General features: G+C 34.1%; 1 protein-coding gene across 1 annotated transcript in view; it reads left to right on the top strand.

Annotated features, from left to right (window-relative positions):
* The window catches only part of TRMT1L (tRNA methyltransferase 1 like), a 28,886-nt gene that overhangs the window by 5,071 nt on the left and 1,215 nt on the right, over positions 1-22,600 (top strand). Inside the window, exons 3-13 of the mRNA XM_045838714.1 lie at positions 514-627; positions 1,191-1,255; positions 2,839-2,968; positions 4,384-4,507; positions 5,257-5,336; positions 8,484-8,733; positions 9,128-9,340; positions 10,699-10,889; positions 18,423-18,501; positions 20,985-21,151; positions 21,785-21,847. Coding sequence (XP_045694670.1) covers positions 514-627; positions 1,191-1,255; positions 2,839-2,968; positions 4,384-4,507; positions 5,257-5,336; positions 8,484-8,733; positions 9,128-9,340; positions 10,699-10,889; positions 18,423-18,501; positions 20,985-21,151; positions 21,785-21,847 — 1,476 coding nt within the window. The remainder of the gene's footprint in view (positions 1-513; positions 628-1,190; positions 1,256-2,838; positions 2,969-4,383; positions 4,508-5,256; positions 5,337-8,483; positions 8,734-9,127; positions 9,341-10,698; positions 10,890-18,422; positions 18,502-20,984; positions 21,152-21,784; positions 21,848-22,600) is intronic.

The following is a 22,600-nucleotide window of genomic DNA, read 5'->3' as shown; positions in this document are numbered from 1 at the left end:
GAAGACTTTATAAATTCAGTAATAGGATACAGTGTTTCTAGTCGTGCCTCCAGTCTCGGGACAGCAATTATATGCAATTCCTTCTACTGCTTTGGGTTCCTTCTTCCAGTTTTCTAACTCCACATATTTACTTCCAGAGTACTTATGCTCTCTTCCCAACTCCTGTCCCTCCAGGTGTGTGACAACTGTACCTTTTCCCCTGTCCAAAGTACAGAGTGATTCTCTGCCAGGCATTTTGGCTGGAGGGATATATTAGATTATCACTTCCTCATCCTTTCTGTTCGCAGTGGCATCAAAGATAGCAGCTAGCCACAGAGAGGGTCGTTTTAGGGTAAAAATCACTAACCCTGTGCCCAAACAATTGCTTTTAATTACCTGCTGAGATAGGGTGTGACTTCTCCCCAAAGCAGGTGGGGTGGGGCTGGGGAATCCCCTGTGACTTTTTTTGTAGCTGAATCTAAGCACTTACAGCTGGTATAGACTGTGCTTCATTGGTTCCTTTTTCTTTATCAGGAAACAAACAGGCTTGTCCATTGTGCCCTAAGGAGAAATTCAGAGCCTGTAACAGTCATAAGCTTCGTAGGCACCTTCAAAATTTACACTGGAAAGTCTCAGTTGAATTTGAAGGTTAGTATTTCTGTGCTTGCTAAAAGTGCTATAAATGAAATTCAAGATTTGATATAGGTTTTTGCATTTAAGTGTGAACTTAATGAAGTATTTTAAGTTTAAAATTATGAGGGATTCATACCCCTCTTTTAATGTGTTGATTGATACTGCTCTCGAGGCAATAGCAGTATAAGGCACAAGTATTTTAGTTTGTCAAATATTTATTAAACATCTGTTCTGTACTGAGTACTCTGGCCCTGGGGGTCCACATTTTGAACAATGTCACCCAAGGAAAAGTCAAGTTGCCAGTGAATAGATGATAAAATTGAGTTCTAAAGAAGCTTAGTGGCTAATCCAAGATAGCACAAGCTAGTCTTTGCAAAACCAGTATTCAAACTTGGATCGCCTATGTTTGTTTTTATACTATACCATATATAACAAGTAAATTAAGGCAGTCTCATTTAAATAACTTATGACATTACAAATAAAGAATAGTTCCAGTTATTCTTATAAAATTTGCTAATTTTTAGTGAAAATGGAATATTTAATAAACTGATATGATGAACAGCCACTCCTTCTTCTAGGTTACAGAATGTGCATCTGTCACTTACCTTGTCGACCAGTGAAACCGAATGTTATTGGAGAACAGGTAATCAGATGTTAGATTTATTTTTAAATTCAGCCCTCTTTAGAAAAGGTGTAGTTTTTACTTACTTTAAAACTATAATGTTCATATTCAGCAGTGAGATTTACTTTAAGATTTTGTAACTAAGTGCTTTCAGGTTATCATATGAGGAAAAATATGAAATGCGTGGAAAAAAGTTGCTGTATTGAATTGTTTTTATAGTTCCAATTTCAGTGAGATAAATTGCTGTGTTCAAAAGTAAAATGAACTTATTTACTAATTTTAGAATGGAGAATTTAAATAAAAAGTAATTTTTTCTTTTAAAATAAATTTTCATCATGGAATGAGGGCCTTCAATTTCTGTGATTTAGTAAATATGTTACTATGTGTGGATTCATTCCCATCATCCTCCCTATGCTTTTCCTTTTAATTTGTCAAAGGACAGAATAAGAAACTTGCTGAAATCTTTGACAGCTTTTTTTTATAAGTACAATTTGTTCATTTTAGAATAGATTTGACCTTTGGGGAGTAAAAATTATAAAATATTTTTAGTGATACTATCCTGAATACATATTAGTGTAATGAGTCTTTATTATTAATTTTTCATTTGGATCACTAAAGAGAGTAAAGTGCTGGCGGGGGAAAAACATTTCTCCAGCAGGAGTCAGGGCAGTTCTTGGTCCATGCACCTTATGCAAGATAGTTTGAGTATGAAACCCAAAGTACCATAAGGAATTCTGTGCAGTGTTCCTGAATATTCTCTACGTGCCATATGATACCAAGTAATAGGAGGATGAAGCATCAAAAATAGGAAGGAGCCATTGGAGTAGTCTTTTGGTTCTCAGCTATGTGAGAAATTACAAAGTGAGAATTTTTTACTTGGAAAAATAGGCTTTTCATCATGTCTCTAAAATTTGGTTTGCTGGAACTAGCCCAAATTTCTAGAAATTTTGAGAGCTGGTTATTAAATGTAGTTATCATTAAAAATTAAATTATATAAACTTAAAAGTGAATAAGTTATATTAAAAGCAAATGTAATGAATACTCAAAGCTCACTATTTCTTAATTATTTTACTACATTTTTCTATTATCTGTGCTCTTAGAGTTATTTATATAATATCTACATGGTGTCATTGCTGTCTTTTCCCAAATACTCACTTAGCAATGTCACACTGGTAGTTTGAAATCTGTCACAATTGCAGCTTGAAATTGCAGAGTATTTCTTCTTGAAATGGTAGGGTATTTATACTACACAAAGTTGAAAACACTAAATCAGAACCTTATTTTCCTGGAGAGCCAGTTAAACCTCTACTACTACTAATACACCATTTGTAAGTGCTGTTTGTAGAAAAGAGGATGCAGTTATTTGCTGGTTAGAATGAATGGGAAAAATCTAAAAAAATAAAGTTGCAGCCTATTATAAAGTAAAATTAAAAAGCATTTGTAAATATAAGTAAGGAAGTAAACATCTCTTAAGTCACAAGGCAAAATTACTACTATCTTCTATACTATTAAACCCAAGACACACTAACATATGTAAATTTGCAACCTGAAACAAACTTCTACTTCATTGTCTTAGTAACTTATTTAAATACTCTGTTTGATAGATATCCAGTAAAATGGGCGCCCATTATCATTGTATCATTTGTTCAGCAACAATCACCAGGAGGACTGATATGCTAGGACACGTTAGGCGCCACGTGAATAAAGGAGAGACTAAATCCAGGTATATTGCTGGTAAGTCGAGCAGTCTCATTAACATGTTAGTAAGTAAATCCTTAAACAGTGGTCCAATTATTCTTTTTAGACATCAGGGAGATAAAGAGAGTCACTTACCTAAATCACTTAGTTAATTACTACTTCATTACTTCAGGTTTTCTTTTCTTTCTGTGAGGCTCCCACCAACATTTATCTGTCCTCAATTAACAGATACATTTAACACGGGTAGAAAAAAGCAATTGATGTTCAAGTAAGTGTAATGATCTTAATGAAAGAGTGTAGGGTTGTATTACTAACCATGGCTCCTACGCAAATAGCTGTTATACTTATTGTTGGAACACACTGGAAAGAGGAGGGAAAATGACGTGAAGACCATTGATACCATCCTGAGTGGTATCAAGGTATTGGTAGCTATCACTGAGGGAGCCCTTCTCAAGAATTAAGCAGTAAGCCCCTCATGCTCTAAGGCATCTACTGGATACAATGAATTAATTTCTCTTCTGTCTGTCTAGAATGGTGCTACATACCTTTCTTTTAAGAGTTGAGAAAAAAGACACTGAAATAATTTTCTATAGAGGTTAATTTTCTCACAGAATCTGGTTTGAGGAAGACTGATCCTGTGAGGTTTGTGATGCCACTTTGGCGGCTATAGAAGAATACATAACACAATGCTAGGAAAGGTTACTATTTTTTGGCATTGTAAGAAGAGAAATAGGGTTGTCATTTACTTAACATTCTGATATAATCTTATATATTTTTCCCACACATATTACATATGTCCCATTTCTTAAATATGTAAAACATATGTACATAAATACATTAATATTTCATTTGAGTTTGGAACTAAATGACTCTAATGTATATTAAATGTAGAATCTCTTTCCCCTTCATATCTGTTTGAATGTAATTTGTGATTTAAATCATAATTATGAGAAAGTGTTCTAAAATCCAGCAAGTTCAGGAAATACAGTAATTCTTCGTCATCCATGCCGGCTAATGAAATGTAATCATACAGAGATAGTGCTTTTCTAGTCATTATCCCACAATAACATATTTAGCAGCCAACCTATGTAAGCATAAGATGATTCAATGAGTAATAAAGGTGTTTCAGGATTCTTCACTATCTTAGGTTCATTGTTCTTTTGCTGCATTTTTTTGTTTGTTTTTAGGTTGATTGTTCTTAACTATGTATCATGTATTCATGTACTGATCTGCTAGGCAGTTAAGATTTTAAGTTGATAAACTTTAATTCACTGAATACTTAACTGAGTACTACTCTTTTCCAGAGACAGTGCTGGATAGATCAGTTTTTAACACCTACACAACTAATTACATCAACACATGATTATAAAGGAAAGTTATTTTCTAAATGTATATTGTTCTAGGTATTGAAAATTATTTTGTATTTAACTAGAAATCTTTTTTCATCTTAGCTTCTGCTGCTAAACCACCTAATGAAATTTTGAAAGAGGCAGACACAGATGTACAAGTTGGTCCTAACTATTCCATACCTCAGAAAACAGATTCCTATTTTAATCCCAAAATGAAACTAAATCGGTAAGCTAAATTAAGAAAAGTGTCATGAGATATTTTAAATCATTACAAATGTACCCTCTCTTAATCCTTATGTTCTAATGTAGCAAGTTTCCACCTGTGTGCCCCAACACACCAGTGTGCCACAAGAATTTTCAACACCTGCAACACCTGACTAGTTAGTTGGGGCACTGACCTCTTTTCCCTTAGATTGTCAAATAAAAAATGACAGTGGCCTGTACAATAATAGCCATCTGGTGCGAATGAATCAAAATCGTACCTATTTTTTTGTCAGATTGGCAAAAATATTTTTGTGATGTGAATTTTAGTAATTAGTTTATGTGTGCCATGAGATGAAAAAGGTTGAAAATCGCTGTTCTCGTGTATTGAAATTTAAAACTAGGTACAGAATGAAAATGATCTATTTTAGTGTCTTCTCAGACCAATTTCTTCCTCAGAGAGTAAAGTACACCTAACTTTATATAATTAATGAACAGTGCTTTTGTGGGCAGATTTTATTTATAAAATTTGTTTCTAAAATCATTATTCACAGTGAATACTTGTTAATAGGACCCAATTAGCTTCATAGTTTAATTTCACAAATTTCTACTTTGTGTGCTATCAAATAGTAATATGTTATTAGGTCTGTTTTCAAATAGGAACACCAGTTCTCACTGTCCTTTTTTTTTCTCATATTCTTAAATAAAATAAAATCTATAATGACAAAGCCATGGTAGAGGACGATTGTTTCAGATTATTGTACTTTCTTCTAGGCAGCTGATATTCTGTACTTTGGCTGCTCTGGCCGAGGAACGAAAACCTCTGGAATGTCTAGATGCCTTTGGAGCCACTGGTAAGTAATGAAGCTTTCTTAGAACCCAGCTTTATCAGATTTGTACTGTATTTTTTTCTTAGAAAATGTATGTGGATATCATAGAATATTTTAATATTTTAGTGTAAATTTTTAATATAAAAACTGAAGATCCAAGGTAAAATTTTTTTTACTGTGGAAAAGTTCCTAATATGTAAAAAAGTAGAAAGCATTAATGAATGAATCCCTTTGTATCCTCACTCCACAAATTACCAACTCTTGCTCAGTCTTGTAACTATCCCATGCGCTTATCTCAGACCTCATGTCCCCATCCTCTCAGCCATTATAGTGAAACAAATCACGGATGCCATTTCATCTGTAAACATTTCAGTTAGATCTCTAAAAGATGAGGACTTTGATACCAGTACTATACCTTAAAAAATTAAGAATAAATCTTTAATATCCTTAAATGTTTATATGTGCCCAACTATCTCAGTTTCTTATTATCAAATCAGAATCCAGACAAAGACTATTTCAGTTGTTTAGTATGTCTACTGAGTCTCTTTTCCATCTATGTTACTGTCGTGTGTGTGTGTGTGTGTGTGTGTGTGTGTGTGTGTGTGTGTGTGTGTGTGAGAGATAATTATTTGAATGGCAATCCCTGTCCTGTTCCTGATCTCAGAGGAAAAGTTTTCAACTTCCCACCATTAAGTATGATGTTAGCTGTGGCTTTTATTATGTTGAAGTACATCCCTTCTATACTTGCTTTGTTAGTTTGATCATAAATGGATATTGAATTTTGTGAAATGCTGTTTCTGCATCTATTGACATGATCATATGATATTTATTCTTTATTTGTTAACTGATTGTCCTTTATTTGTTGGCTGATTTTTGGATGTTGAACCATCAATGCATCCTTGGAATAAATCCCACTTGATCATGGTGTGTGATCCTTTTAACATATTTTTAAATTCAGTTGGCTAATATTTTGTCGAGAATTTTTGCATCTATGTCTATCAGGAATATTGGCCTGTAATTTTCTTTTCTTGTGGTGTCTGTGTCTGATTTTGGTATCAGGGTAATGCTGGCCTTATAAAATGAATTTGGAATGGTTCCTTCTTCCTCTATTTTTTGGAAAAGTTTGAGGATTGGTATTAATTTTTATTGGAATGTTTCATTGAATTCACCAATGAAGGTGTCTGGTTCTGGACATTTATTGGGAAATTTTTGGTTACTGATTGAATTCCTTACTTGTCTGTCCAGATTTCTGTTTCATTCTGATTTAGTCTCGGTAGTTAGTGTGTTTCTAGACATTTATCCATTTTTTTCTGGTTGTGCAATTTGTTGACATGTAATTGTTTATACTAGTCCATTATGAGCGTTTGTATCTCTTTGGTATCAGTTATAACTTATTCTCTCTCATTTCTGATTTTATTTGTGTTCTCTCTTTTTTTTTAAGTCTCTCTTTCATTTAGTTTTGCTATACTTTTTTGTTATTTCTTTTTCTCTACTAAGTTTGGGCTTTATTTGTTCCTTTTCTACGTACTTAAAGTGTAAAGTTAGGTTGAGACTTTTTTTGTTTGTTTCCTGAGACAGGCATTTATGACTTAGAGCTGCTTTTGTTGCATCCTGTAAGTTTTGATATGTGACATTTTCATTTGTCTCAAGGTAGTTTTCGATTTCTCTTTTGATTTTCTCTTTGACTCATTGGTTTTTCAGTGGCATGTTTCAGTAGCATGTTGTTTATTCTACACATATTGGTGGATTTTCCACTTTTCTTCATGTAATTTTCTTAACCATTGTGGTCAGAAAAGTTGCTTGATATGATTTCAATCCCATTAAACTTATTAAGACTCATTTCATGCCCTAAACTATGATGTCTGTTGGAAGATGATCTGTATGCACTTGAGAAGAATGTATATTCTGTTGCTTTTGGATGAATGTCCTACAACTGTCTGCTAGTCCATCTGCTCTCATGTGTCATTTAAGACTCATGTTTTCCTGCTGATTCTGTGTTTGGATGATCTATCCGTTGATGTATTGAATAAGTGGAGTATTATAGTTTCCTATTATTGTATTGCTGTTTCTCCCTTTAGATCTGTTAATATTTACTCTCGATGTATTTCAGTGCTCATATGCTGTGTGCATAAATATTTACAAACATTCTATCTGTTTGTTGGATTAACCTCTTTATGATGATGTAGTGGCCTTCTTTGTCTCTTATTACAGTCTTTGTTTAAAGTCTATTTTGTCTGATACAAGTACAGCTACTCCCATCTTTCTTTTGGTTTCCATTTGCATGGACTATCTTTTTTCATCCCTTCACTTTCGGTCTGTGTCTGTCCTTGTATCTAAAGTTATTCCCTAGGACACAGCAGCATATAGATGGATCTCATTTTACTTTTTTTATTCATTCAGCCACTCTATGTCTTTTGATTGGAGGATTTAGTCCATTTACATTTCAAGTAATTATTGATATACATGTACTTATCACCATTTTTAAATTGTTTTGTAGTTTTCATAGTTCCTCTTTCTTACTTTCATCATCTCTTGCTCTTTTCCTTTGTGGTTTGATGACTTTCTTTAGTGGCATCTATATTTTTTTTATCTTTTGTGTATTTACTCTAAGTTTTTGCTTTGTGGTTACCATCAAAGCTTTTTCTGTAACAATCTATTTTAAGTTAATAGCAGGTTAAGTTCAATCCCATTATAAAGCTCAACATTATTACTATCCTCCAACCCATTTTTTGTTTTTGATGTCACATTTTACATCTTTTTATCTTGTATACCCCTTAACTGATTATTATAATTGTAGTTATTTTTACTACTTTTGTCTTTTAACCTTCACACTAGCTTTATGTGATTAATCTACTATCTTTACTATATAATTATCTTTCCAGTGAGATTTAATCTTTCTTGCGTGTTCTTGTTACTAGAGATTTTATTTGAACAGGAATCATAGAAAAGTTTTGTAAGAAATAGTAATGAAATTCCATAAGACATTTTTTTGTGATAACTTTTCTTCAGAGGCTTTGTAATGAGAAAGTAGAAAAGAATTACTCATGGAAATATTAAAATATTGAAATAATTTCTTTGTTATTTATGGAATCATATTCTATATTATTATACTATTTTTATTTTTTAATTATTACAATTTAGAAACTTATTTTCCTTCCCATTTCTCCTAAGGGATAATGGGATTACAATGGGCAAAACATCTTGGAAATGCAGTCAAGGTTACAATTAACGACTTGAATGAAAACTCTGTGACCTTGATTCAGGAAAACTGCCATTTAAACAAATTAAAAGTGGTGGTGGACAGTAAGGAGAAAGAAGAGAGTGATGAAGTTCTTGAAGAAGAAGAGGGAAAACTTGGTAATATTCAGGTGACCAGAATGGATGCCAATGTGTTGATGCATTTGAGATCTTTCGATTTCATGTAAGTGGAAGAAAGTTGCCGTGTCTCTTCTAAACTGACCTGGGTTTTTCTTGGGGAGCAGGGGAGAGTTAAAAATTAGACAGTTTATTGTTGCTTTTTATCTATTTCACTTAATACAGTTTTTCATTTTTAGCATTGCTCTAAGGAATGCAATAAGAACATTTTCCAGCATTTGAAATGAAGTGCCTGGGCCTGACAATTTTCCTCTAAGTCTGATTTATTTTTGCATATCTAACACATCATACGATCATTTTATTACTTTTAAAACAGAATTATCTATTTCAAATAGATTTGTAAAGAACTTTTGAGCTAATGGAATTTTGTCCCTAGAAATGATGTTGTATAATTTTGTTACAAGTATGATTTTAAATGTCTGTGTTCTTTCTGATTTCAGACACCTAGACCCTTTTGGAACCTCAGTGAACTATCTTGATTCTGCATTCAGAAATATAAGAAACCTCGGCATAGTGTCAGTGACTTCCACAGACATCAGTTCTTTATATGCCAAGGCACAGCACGTCGCCCGGCGTCACTATGGCTGTAACATTGTCCGGACTGAGTACTACAAGGAACTAGCAGCCCGAATTGTTGTGGCAGCACTGGCAAGGTACCGAGTTCCCAACAGTGTGCCTCCTGTGTTTGGGTGTATGATAAAAACAGATCCAAGGAACGCTTGTCTTATTTTTAAAATATGTACAAAATAGAAAGTCTGTATTCCGTATCTGTAATCTTGATTTGCTTGGTAATCTTATACTGTATTTTTTAGAATTAGATTTGAACGCTTGTGCTTAAAATATTTACTCTCCAATTAAAAATGTTATTAAAATAATGTAGTAAGAAAGAAAAGTTAAAAATGGAAAGTTAATTTTAAATCAGTTACTTCAACAATGTAGGGTAGATGAGAGGATAACATAATGAAAAGGAAAGGCAAAGATTATCTTTAGATAATTAGAAGCAGTCATTGTTTTATGTTCGTTTCATCTAATCTTCTTTAGTGAACAAATAATTTATAAAATGATGGCTTGCCCTGGCTGGGTAGCTCAGTTGGTTAGAGCATCATCAGGATACACCAAGGTTGCAGGTTCAATGCCCGGTCAGGGCACATACAAGAAACAACCAATGAATGCGTAAATAAGTGGAACAACAAATCGATGTTTCTCTCTCCCTCACTTCCCCCCTCTCTCTCAAATTAATAAGTAAAAATATATATATATATATGTATAAAATAAGATATAGTGATGGCTGATTAATTTGATTCTGCAAAATGATCTTACCTATAAAAACAAAGTTCTTTTATCAGGATTTCTAAACAATTGAGGAAAGGAGGTTTTTTGAGCCCCTTTTATTCAGAGTATTATGCTAGAGAAATAATATAATAATGTAAATGGACATCAAAAGTAATGGATGATCAGCCAGCTCACTAGTCTCACAGCATTTAGGTTGGATTTCCTACCTCAGCATAAATAGATTATTAGACTTCATAGACCTTAAGGGTTATTCCTAATTAATTGAAAACTCTGATGTACAGTTTATATGTGCCAAGGACCTACTTAAAAATGCTTATAACACTAACAAATTCAAGTTAATGCATGTGAGCTAAGTTTAGTGTGTAATACTCAGTAAACATTGCTTGGAAGAAGGTTTTTTAGAAAATACGGAAGAAAAGGAAGAAAGGTGGTAGTCATGACAAGGAGACATTGAAAACCGGAGACTAGAACCCAGTTGAGAGAAGCCCTAAGGGAAAATGTCTAGTTACTAAAGACGCTAGCAAGCATCATTATGTCCTGTGTTTCGGTTTGTACAAAAGTTACAGCAATGATCTTTTAAAAGCACTGCTACTAAGAACTGAATTTTCTCTCTTTTCCCCTTTACCCACTCATAGCTTAATATTCAGGTGAGTATGGTCAATATAACGTCAAACAAAAAAATGGAAGGCACACTAAATAACTTAAAATTTTTTTGCAGAGCTGCAGCTCGATGTAACAAAGGCATAGAAGTGCTGTTTGCAGTGGCTCTGGAGCATTTTGTCTTGGTGGTGGTGAGAGTTTTGAGGGGGCCTACTTCTGCAGATGAAACAGCCAAGAAGATTCAGTATCTTATCCATTGTCAGTGGTGTGAAGAGAGGATTTTTCAGAAGGATGGTAACATGGTAGAAGGTAATTCAAGTTTCTTTTGACTGTATATTGTGTTTAATTTATGTATGATCCTCCAATACATAAGCCTTTATCACATCCCTAATTATACATATTGTCCTTTGATTTTAAAGATGACAGTGCTAACTTTATTTCCTTTACTGGATTTCCTTTCATCAACAGACAAGACATTCGTGTGAGTTTATTAAAGTTATTTACTCATGCTATACAATTTACGCGCACTAGTCCTGCCCTCCTTTATTGAAACATCTAGAAATAACTTAGTTTCACTGTCACTAATTTTAGGAACATAAGTCAGATTACCTCTTTGTCTAGACTCTTTCAAATCATTAATTTTATAAAAATAACTTTAATCTTTCTGGCTGAATGTAAAGCTGTCAGTTATAAAATTCATTTAATAAATATTTACTGAGCTTCTGCTATATGCCAGGCCTGGGAACCAAGGAAAATTTTTGTGGCTTATGCCTTCATAAAGCTGTTTTTATTTTTGCTTTTCTAGGATATAGAAAGAGTTGCCCATTGTTTTCTTAGGTTCTTGACATTTTTAATATGGATTTTTAAGAACTCACATAAAAAGTTCTTTATATATTAGACTTAAACCCTTGTGATATGAATTGCAAATAGTCTCATTTTGTCAATTGGGTTTGCAAGTCCATTTCTTTAATCTTTGATAGTTTTTTCTTTGTTGTCGTTTGAAGTTAAGAGAACTTTTATGTATACTGGATTTTGTCTATTGTTAGAATAAGCTTTCTGTTCAAGGTAGGTTTCATTTTATTGAACGGTCTACCTTTTTACCAGTGATGTGAGAATACTATGTCTTTCTTATACTAAAGTCTCACATGTATGTGAGTCTGTTTCTGGATTTTCTATTCTGTTCCAGTGGTTGGGTGAATATTGACGCATCTCTACCACACTCTTTTGCATACAGAGTTTTAGTGTTAATATCTGTTAATGCAGTCCCTCCTCAAAGCTCTATTTTCAGGCCCTGGTTGGGTAGCTCAGTTAGTTAGAGCATCATGCCAATATGCCAAGGTTTTGGGTTCAATTCCCCACCAGAGCACATACCAGAATCAACCAATGGCCCTGGTTGGTATGACAAGGTGTATTGAGCACCAGCCTGCTAACCGAGAAGGCACCAGTTCAGTTCCCAATCAGGGTACATGCCTGGGTTGCGAGCCAGGTTCCCAGTTGGGGGTGTGCTAGAGGCAACCGATCGCACGTCCATGATGTTTCTCTCCCTCTCTTTCTCCTCCTTTCCCCTCTCTCTAAAAGTAAGTAAATAAAATCTTAAAAAAAAAAAAAGGAAAAGAACCAATGAATGCATAAATAAGTGGAACAACAAATTAATGATTCTCCCCCTTCCTCTCTAAAATCAGTCAATAAATGTTTTTTTAAAGTCTATTTTCAGAGTGTTCCTGGGCCTCCCAGACTGATAGTAGGCCTTTATATGTGTGTGTGTGTACGTATATATGTATATATAATATTATAATATTATTATAATATAATATATATTATTTATATATTATATATAATATATGGCATTTATATGTAATGTATATTTATATATAAATATATAATATATAGTATTTATATATTATATATTGTTTTTATATATTATATATTTTATATATAAATATATTATATTTATAATATATTGCATATTATATAAAATATAAATATATATTATATATTATATATTATATCATTACAATTTATAATAATTTATATAATCTAAATAAAATATAAATATATTTACATATAAATATGTAAAATATATTTATTAATATATAGAATTATAATATAATAATTTATATAATATAAATAAAATATATAAATATATAATATATAAATACTATACATTATATATTTATATATTATACAACCTATTTTAATATAATTAAAATATTAAAATATAATATATATTTAATATTTATTTAATATATTAAATTTTAATATATATTTAATATTTATTTAATATATATATTTTATATTTATATAAATATTTTATATTTATATTTTATATTTATAAATATATTATATAAAATATATATTTTATATATATAAAATTTTAATATATTTAATATATATTAAAATATTATACAAGAATATTTAATATATTTATATATTGTACAATATACAATATAATATATTATAAATATAATATATTTATATATAAAGTATATAATATATAATACAATATATAATATATAAATACTCTATATTATATATTTTAAATACTATGTAATATATACTAATTATATATTATATAATATAGTATATATAATATAATATAATGTATTATAATATATAAATACTATATATAAAAATATTATATTATAATATATAAATACTCTATATTATATATTTTAAATACTATATAATATATAATTATATATATTTATAATATAATTATATATTATTATATAATATATTATATTATATTATATTATATTATTATAATATATAATTATAACTATATAATATTATGATATAACAATAATTATATATATATTAATATATATTATATTTGTAATATATTATATATTATCTATTATATTTATAATGTATTATATATTTATATATTTTATTTGTATATATATAAAATATACATATTTTATATATAATAGACCATAATAATTAAAGGAGGATACTGTTTTGGTTTTGAAGCCTGCTAAGAACCTATGCGCTTTCCATTGGCACCCTCACTGCGGCGTTACCTGGCGGAGGGCAGAGAGCACTGTGCCATGCTCCTCCTCTCATTTCCGTTAGTGCTCTCCGGTTCCAGCGGGAGTCTGAGATGCTAATCACTTACCGTGGTGTCCTTCATTTCCTATTCTGTTTTATTAAGGTGTTGAATTTTGCAATATTTTTTCAACATTTGTGGAGATTATATGGTATTTCCCCTTCGAGTTATTAATTTGATTAATTATAATAAAATTTCCCAATATTGAACCGTTGTGACTTTCTAGAATAAACTACTTAGTCAGGAAGTGTTCTCATATAGATTCTGTTTGCTAAGGTTTTTAAGGATTTTTCTTTCAATACTTGTATAGTTTTCCTGTTTTAGTTTGGGTCTTGGAATCAGTTTAAACTCCCTTCAAAAAGAATTTGGAACTTCCCCTCCTTTTTTTTCAATGCTTGGAAACAGTGAACTAGCATCATGTTCACTAAAGGTTTAGCAGTGTTCACCCAGCTCTTCTAGTTTACTCACATAGAGGTGAGCCAGGCAGTGTCTAATGTTCCTTTTAGTCCCCTTGGTTTCTGTGGTTATAGTCTCATTTTTAAAATTTTTAATATTTGTCCTTTCTGCTTTTTTTCCTTGACTACATTAGATACTGGTTTGTCTATTCTACCACTGTTTATTTTTTACCTTTCTTAATGTTTACTTTTCTTGTAGTAATATATATATTTCTGTAATTTGGATTTATCAGTTAAAGAATATACTTTGGCCTCTTGGTATCATAACAAAGGTCACTGGCTTTCCATTTTTATTTCCTAGTCTTTGTTGATTATACCATTTATGTATTAGAATACCATTTATATTGTTTTGCCAATGTAATCTGTATATTAAATATATTCAGATTCATCATCAGCCTTTTTGCCATAATTTCTCTACTCATCTCTTAGTTGGTTAAATGTAGTTTTAGTCAAAAGGGTTCATGGGGAAAATGCTCCTTGCTCTCATGCATGTTCAGAGCTCACCATCTACGGCCTTTGTACTGAAAGGGTTTACAGAGTTTCTTGAGTGCCTTGTTGAAGTTCTTCTAGTCTTGTATCACTGAATGTTAATGTAATTTTCCTTCTTCCATGTGACATGATCATTTTGTCTGGCTGCCCAAAGGAATATTTATTTTTGAAATCCAGTACCTTTACTCTATGTCTATCCTTTTACGATCACTGTTTCTGGGTCATGGTGTACCCTTTCATCATGTAGTTTCAAGTCCTTTATTTCAAGAAAAGGCTTTAACATATACTTAGCTCTGAGATTTGTCTTCCCTTTGTACTGTTTATGCCTGTGCTGGGTCCCCTTGGCCTGTCCTCTTTTACCTTTCATTTTATCTCTAAAAATGCTCAGAGAGATTTCCGTTGTTATATTTTCTTCATGTATTGGTCCTTTTTAGAAAAAAAAAGTATTTGGTTTTTAGAAAGGAAAAGGGAGAGAGAAACAGAGGGAGAGACACATCAATGTGTGGTTGCCTCTCGCATGCCCCCTACTGGGAACCTGGCCTGCAACCCAGGCATGTGCCCTAGACTGGGAATCGAACTGATGACCCTTTGATTTGCAGGCCAGCGCTCAACCACTGAGCCACACCAGCCAGGACCATGTATTGGTCCTTTTATCATTATGAAATGTCCATCTTTATCTCTGTGGCATTTCTTATCTGAAAGCCTGTATTATCTAGTATTAATATAAACACCACTCTTGTAGTTATAATTTACATAATATATTTTTCTCATCTTTTTATTTTCAATGTAAGTGTCTTATTGGAACTTGCCTTTTTATTGACTATTTAGCCTAATCATTTCTTTCTGCCTTTTGATGAGTTTTTAGAGTATAATATTTAATGTAATTATTAAAATAGTTGACTCATAATTTGTTTCATGTCTTTTTCTCTGTTCCTCTTTTGTTGCATTCTTTAATATTGAACAGATATTTTTAGTGCTATTTTCTGTGCTGATTTTTAAAAAATATTTTACTTATTTCTTTTTACAGAAGGGTGAAGGAAGGGAGAAAGATAGGGAGAGAAACATCACTGTGTGATTGCCTCTCATGTACCCTCTACTGAAGACCTGGCCCACAACCCAGGCATGTGCCCTGACCAGGAATTGAACTGGTGACCCTTTGGTTCAAAGGCCAGCTTTCAATCCACTGAACCACACCAGCCAGAACCTGTGTTTATTTTTTAGCTGTGTGTTTTTCAGTTACATTTTTTTCTTAATGGTTTCTCTAGAGATTACAATATATGCCTTTAACTTTCCTTGATCTCAGGTTAATAATGAGGTAAGACTGGCAAAATTTAGCAACTTTGCTCTAATACAGTTCTCTCCTTCCCTCCTATGCTAATTTTGTCTTACATTAATTACATTTATATACACCTAATCCAACAATACAGTATTATTTTTAAGTGCACAATCTTACGAATTCTCAAGTAAATTAAGAAAAAGTGCACACACGTCTTTCATAGTTACCCACACGAGTACCTTTTATTGTATTTTCTCCTCTCTCTCTCAGGGTAGGTCTCAGATGTCTCTGGTCGTCCTCACCAAAAGTTGTTTGGAAACACTTGGGACAGGCAGGGATTTTACTGTAATGAGAAGGCTCCAGTCTGCCTTTTCATTAGAGGTGCCCCTTCCCCCCTTGCCAATAAATATATGTAGGTCTTTTCTGTTGGATTGCTAAGGTTTTCTAGAGAAGAATCTTCCAATCTTCTCTCAGCTTCCCGGAACCCAGTGGTGAAGGAGACTGGGAGGTCTGACCACCATCCACTCCTTTACTTAATCCCTCTCTTCTCTGGCATGTCCTCACCTGTGACCAGTGCCCCTGGTTTGATGTCCTCAGTGGTTCAGCTTCACCCAAACTAACATCTCTCGGGATGGGGAACACACAGAAGCCTGCCTGTGGGTTTTAGAGAGGAACTCCTTGTAATTTTTTACCCGGGCCTCCTTTTCGCAGTAGCAGCCTCTAACCCCCCTCGGAGACAGTCAGTGTGTTCAGTGCGCAGCCTTCCCAGGGTCCCCCGGCGCCGGGGCGCCTGCTCTTGTGTCGGCAGGCTGGCTGCCGTTTGCGGGCGCGGGCTTCAGCCCTCCCCGGCCCGAAAACTCAGTTACCCTGGTGTGTCTGAATCCCACTTCTAAAACTTTATTGGCATTTCTCATGGGTTTTTTTGTTTACCTCCTCTCCCATCTAATTTATCATTGGAGTTTGATTTGTATTCCATTGCTCTCGTTTTAATCATGCTTTAAAAGATAGCAGAGATAAAGCGTGTGTTCAAGTCATCGCATTTAAATAGAAGTCTCAAAATATCTTTCAGTTCCTCATCTGAAATTGCCTTTATAGTCTATATACCAGTGACATGGACATACTAGTTTTCTTTCTTTATCCTTTCATGTTTTGCTGTTAACTTGGAATGGTCCCTCTGACCCCTCAGAGAGGGAATTTGCTGGTGCTGACCTAGCACGGAGAAACCCTAGGCAAGGGGCTTGCGGGCAGACAGGTTAGCAGGGTGGGAGCGTTTTGCAAAGTGCATCAAGAAACAACCTAACACAAACCCATGTGTGTGCTGCCTGCCTGTGGTAAGTGGGTATAACTGACAGACTGTCGATGTAAATCACCCTCATTTGGGTAATTCTGACTGTGATATTTGTAACTTATCTATTTAATGGTTCCAGGGAAGTCTTCTTGAATATACTCATAAAATGTTTGAGGACATAGTTTTCAATAAAGCTAATCAATGATTATCCTTAAGGCTTACAACAGTTAAATAATACTGAAAAGTAGACCTAGAAAACACAGTGACAGAGACCTTTTAAGTAAATCTAAAATAAGGCTGTATATTATGCCATTTAATTGTATTGAATAATGCCGATGGATAGCAAGCAGCTGTAGACCTATGTCCCTACCACCACAGCCCTGGATATCCCTGGGACTGACCGACCAGATCTGGCCATTCTAAGAGAATACCGTATTTTGCTGCATACAATGTGCAGCTACGTTTTTGTGAACATTGTACATAGGATTATTATACCCATGGTTTGTAATCATTATATCCACATGTAATGCACATCCTTATTTTTCCCTCAGAAATCTGGGCAAAAAAGTGCACATTATACACTGCACAAACTGATCCACCCAGGAGTAGCCTGGGGGGTAATTAATTGGGAGACCGAGTCTGATTTAAAATGACTATTCTGAACCTTAAGTGAACTGAAAAAGTTCATGCTAGAATATTGCCCCATTTTGGAAACCAAGTGCATCCCCAATTTCCTTATAATTCTGTCAGGCCTTACTGCTCTTTAAACTTGAGAGAGTCTTCTAGCCTATGTTGTTGGGACTGATTATGAATCAGGTCTAGGAAACAGTAATCTGTTTTCTTCCCAACTGCAGAAGAGTTAATATATTAGCAGTATATTTTGATGGTGTGGCAGTTACATGTGCATAAAGATTTGTCAAAATTCATCAACCTTTTCACATAAAATGTATACATCTTATTGTTTGTAAATTATACCCCAAATCAGTTGATTTTAAAATACAGATATGTGTGAACTTTATAAGACTGTCTCCTACTTAAATAATTTTGTGTAGTAACTAAGTGTTAGTAAAAGGCCTCTAATAAGCTGTTTGACATGGAATTCTATAATCTCTCTTCAGCTTTAATCCTCTGATCTGTATAATTGAGATTTTTACAAAAATACTTAGCATAATACCTGGCACATAGTAGATTCTCAGTATACAGAAGCTGCAAATTATCATTAACACAACAGTTACTACTCTGTACACTGTCATGTCTGCTTTCATTTTTCTTTCTCTTTTCACAGAAAACCCGTACAGACAGCTGCCCTGTAACTGTCATGGAAGCATGCCTGGAAAGACAGCGATAGAACTTGGACCTCTATGGTATGTGTGCCGAAGCAGAACAATATATTCACAATTGATTTATGTATTGATTTGGTTGCTGACTTTTGATGAAGTGTGGTAAAAGATGAGCAAATTCTGGCCCTGGGCAGATGGCAGCTCAGCTGGTTAGAGTGTCAGTGTCTTTCCACTAGGCCAGTGTTATGGTATGATCCCAGGTCGGGGCACAGATGAGAGTCAGTCAGTGAAGGCATAAATAATGAGAAAACAAATCCATCTCTCTCTCTCTCTCTTTGCCCCCCACCTTCCTTCCCTCCATCACTCTCTCTAAAAAATAAAAAATAAATTAAAAATAATTAAGACAAGCAAATTTTGATTGAACTTTTTTTAAGTCAAGGCAAATAATTATGACTCTTCTCCCTCTGTGAACCTTAGGTGTTCGCTGTTTTCAGATTTTTCTGTAACGCTTTTCCCCCATCTGTGGGCAGTGCTACGAGGCAGCGGAATTCGAGAAGCCTGGGGGGTCTGCAGAGTTGCTGGTTCATTTCTGGGTACTAGCAATGAACCTTTTTTGAGTTGATAACTGTAGAACTCTAGGGTGTGCTTATAAAGTGACCACAGTAACTTTATAGAAGAGTCAGCTAATCTGCAAGGTCTTCAAGGAATTCATTTTAAGAAAGGCATATGAAGGAGTCTTTTGTTTTAGGGAAAAGTTGTTCATTGGGCCTGGACTGCAAATTTTTAATGTATGTGTTTTGCATCATTAATAACTAGAGATTCGTGACAACATTGTGACAAGAATCATTGCAGATTTCTACCTCATTAATTTACAAGATCAAGGTGTAGCCATCTACTAAACCTAAAAATTAACCAAAATGGTAAAACTGTGCAGATGCCCATTTTATTCTAGTTAATTTTATTTATTTTTTATTTTAATTGAATTTATTGGAGTGACATTGGTTAACAAAATTACATGGGTTTTAGGGGTACAGTTCTATAATACATCATCTATGTATTACATTGTGCTCACCACCCCATCCTTATCCCATGTTAATACCCTTAGATTGAGAACGATCTGGCCAGCCTTATCTTCTGCTGATACTGCTCCTGTTACCTGTATCAGTTGCTACCTGTTAATCCTACTCACTGACCTCAGAACTAGAGAAATGAGCTCCGGCCAGGTAGTTCAGCTGGTTGGAGCATCGCCCCAATATGCAAAGGTTGCATGTTCCATCCCCAGTCAGGGCACATACAGGAACCAACCCATGAGTGCATAAATAAGGGGAACAACAAATCAGTGTTTCTCTCTCTTGCCCCCCTGCCCTTTACTCTCTCTCTCTAAAACAAATTAAATATTAAAAAATTAAAAAGAACTGGAGAAATGAATTATTCTTACCAGACCACTGGATCCAGAAGGAAGATCTTCTAGCCCAACCCCCTCATTTTACCAATGCGAAAATTAGGACACAGCATTATTAAGTGCTGGCTAAAACTGACCTCCAAAACTTAGCAGCTCAGGCAGGGTTTTCTCAGCACTCAGGTTTTCTCACTCCCAGGACTGGGTTCTGAGTCCTGGGAGTCAGGCCTTAGGATTTCCTTGCTCAAAGCCATAGTCATCTCTCTCCTCTCACCCCAATTCTCTTCCCCGCTCCCGACCTCCAGTGCAAAGTATGCGTCCTCGTAGAAGTCTCTCCCTGGTGCTTCAACCCAAATTATTTCTAAACTCCCTTTTTTAGTATTACATGGATCACTCGTTTGACACTTAAAGCCATATATCTTCCCACATGCAGTTGCTACCCCTGATAATAATTGCTACCATTCATTAAGGATATTCTTTGTTCTGGAGATGTTAGGCCTGCCATCCCATTGAATTCCCACAAGTTCGTGAGAGGTTTTGTTTTCCATTTTATGATGGATATGAGACTCAAAAGCAGTAATTTCTCAAGATTACACAGCTAGTCAGTGGCAGAAGCCAGGATGGGAATCCAGGCTTATCTGACCTGGAATTTCATATTCTGTACATTGCAGCTATGATTCTCAAACTCAGTGGGAGGCGTGCCAGTCACCCCTGGGCCATTCTCATCTGTTTTACCATAAACACATGGAATTGGTAAGATTTACTCTCACTGACAGGAACATGCACTGTGAAAACCTATGCATTACGTCCCCGTCTGCATGTCCAGGGTGAACATTGTAGTTATACATGGGCGTATCCTCCACACCTCGGTGTAGCCAGGGCTCCACATCTGATCAGGGTTCAGTGAACTCCTGTTGATTTAACTGTGAACGGAATTTCCTTGACTAGTCTCACGAGTTGGGAGAACTGACAGGATAAAAAGGATTGGGGAAATAGTAAACAATTTTAAATTAAATCATAAATTCTTTTTAATTTCAGTACTTTACCATTAATGCACTCTATATCTTAGCTGTGGTTAAATTATGGAAGCTTATTTTTATGACAATGAACATGTCTCTCAAATCCAATTCTCTATATTTTCTTGGGTTTTTTTGTTTGTTTTGTTTAGGTCAAGCTCCCTCTTCAATACTGGATTTCTAAAAAGAATGCTGGTGGGGTCTCTTCACCACGGTCTGGATGACATTCAGCCCCTGGTCAAGACGCTAATCTTTGAGTCAGAGTGCAGCCCTCAGAGTCAGGTTTCAGTTCACTCACCTTCCAACCCCAACAAGCAAGGTAACTAATTTGAGTATCAGTGTACTGGCTTACAAACGGGTTACCAAAATACTTTACCTTACTTGATGTTTTAATCAAAGGCAGTATGAGTATTGTGCTTTAAACCCTCTCTAATGAGTCTGATCATAATTTGGTTGTTAACTTTTATTTTTAGTTGAATCATTTTCTTCAGGCTTATATCCAGGGCCTGAAATAATGACTTTATTAAGATAAAATATATATTTTTTTAAATTTTAGTAGATTAAAAGTACTAAAAGTTAGTCAGTTTTATTACCCTATATCTGCTTTCTTGAAAGAGAAATCTTGGGGAATTCTGAGTGGTCAAATTTTTCATAATATCCACTGAGACACAGAAACTAGGATTTATACTAACACTCATTAAAACTAAGGGCTTTTTTGTTTTTCTCTCATAGTTTTTTTTCTGGCCATTGACCTAACGGGGAGCCTACTAGACATTTCTCATGAGTCATTAGAAGCAGCGGCGGTTGTAGAGTTAAAAATGCAGTTCTTGCCCTGTTTTGCCACAGAATCTATCATATATTCATAAAAGCCATATGAGTGTAATTTAGTAAGCTTTTATTTAAACTTTGAATTGTTAATACCATTCTATAAAATATTTTGTTTTTATTTTAGAAGAATGTGGTGTATTTATTAAAACCACAGAAGATACCACAACAGATAATTACATGGCACAAGGTATGTATGGATGTGTGTGTGTGTGTGTGCATGTATCAGTGCAGAAAGGCAGACAGCAAGACAGTAAGAAGAAATTTCTTTGGTAGCCTACTTAAAAGTGCATTTTTATCATTCTACTGACCACATAATTATAGTAAGTCATGTTTGTTTACCTGGAATCTGCAGTTCACAATTTCTGTTTACATGTACTCTGTTCTCATTTCTCCTACATGAAAATCCCTTTGAAAGAACTGTAAGATCAAATTCTGGGTTAAATTTTAGTCTTATTCTTTTAAACTTTCTCATCAACATATTATAGGAATTCCATTGATTAACCAGAAGACCTATTCTGTAGCCATAAGAATTTATTATATGGCCTTTCTTATACTTTGGGCTGTGTGCATACTTTAAAATGTGGTTGTATTTAGGCATTGCAAATTCATATTAAAAGGCTGTTAAGATTTATAATATCAGTGCCTTAATGTCTGTGGTTTCGTTTTGCTTTTAAAAGACAGCTTAAAAGGAAGAAAGTAGTGTTAAGGTTGAAAGAGCAGAGGATTATAATTACAAGCTGTAATCTTGTATTAGTTGGTCAACATTTTAGTGTTGCTCTTCAAAGACAAGAAAACTTCAGCTCCTGCCAACAGCATGTGGTTTAATGACTGCTGTATGCTCTAATAGTCATGTTCATTTGGCATCTTCAGCTAATGTGCTAACATTCGAAGTCACTTTAAAACCATTTATGCCACTTAATTTCTCCGTCAGAGGTAAGAA

This window comes from Phyllostomus hastatus, unplaced genomic scaffold (assembly GCF_019186645.2).
Source record: "Phyllostomus hastatus isolate PE091 unplaced genomic scaffold, TTU_PhHast_1.1 phas_contig_283, whole genome shotgun sequence".
NCBI lineage: Eukaryota > Metazoa > Chordata > Mammalia > Chiroptera > Phyllostomidae > Phyllostomus > Phyllostomus hastatus.
The sequence above is the reverse complement of the archived record's forward strand: the minus strand, read 5'-3'. Positions and strand labels throughout refer to the sequence as shown.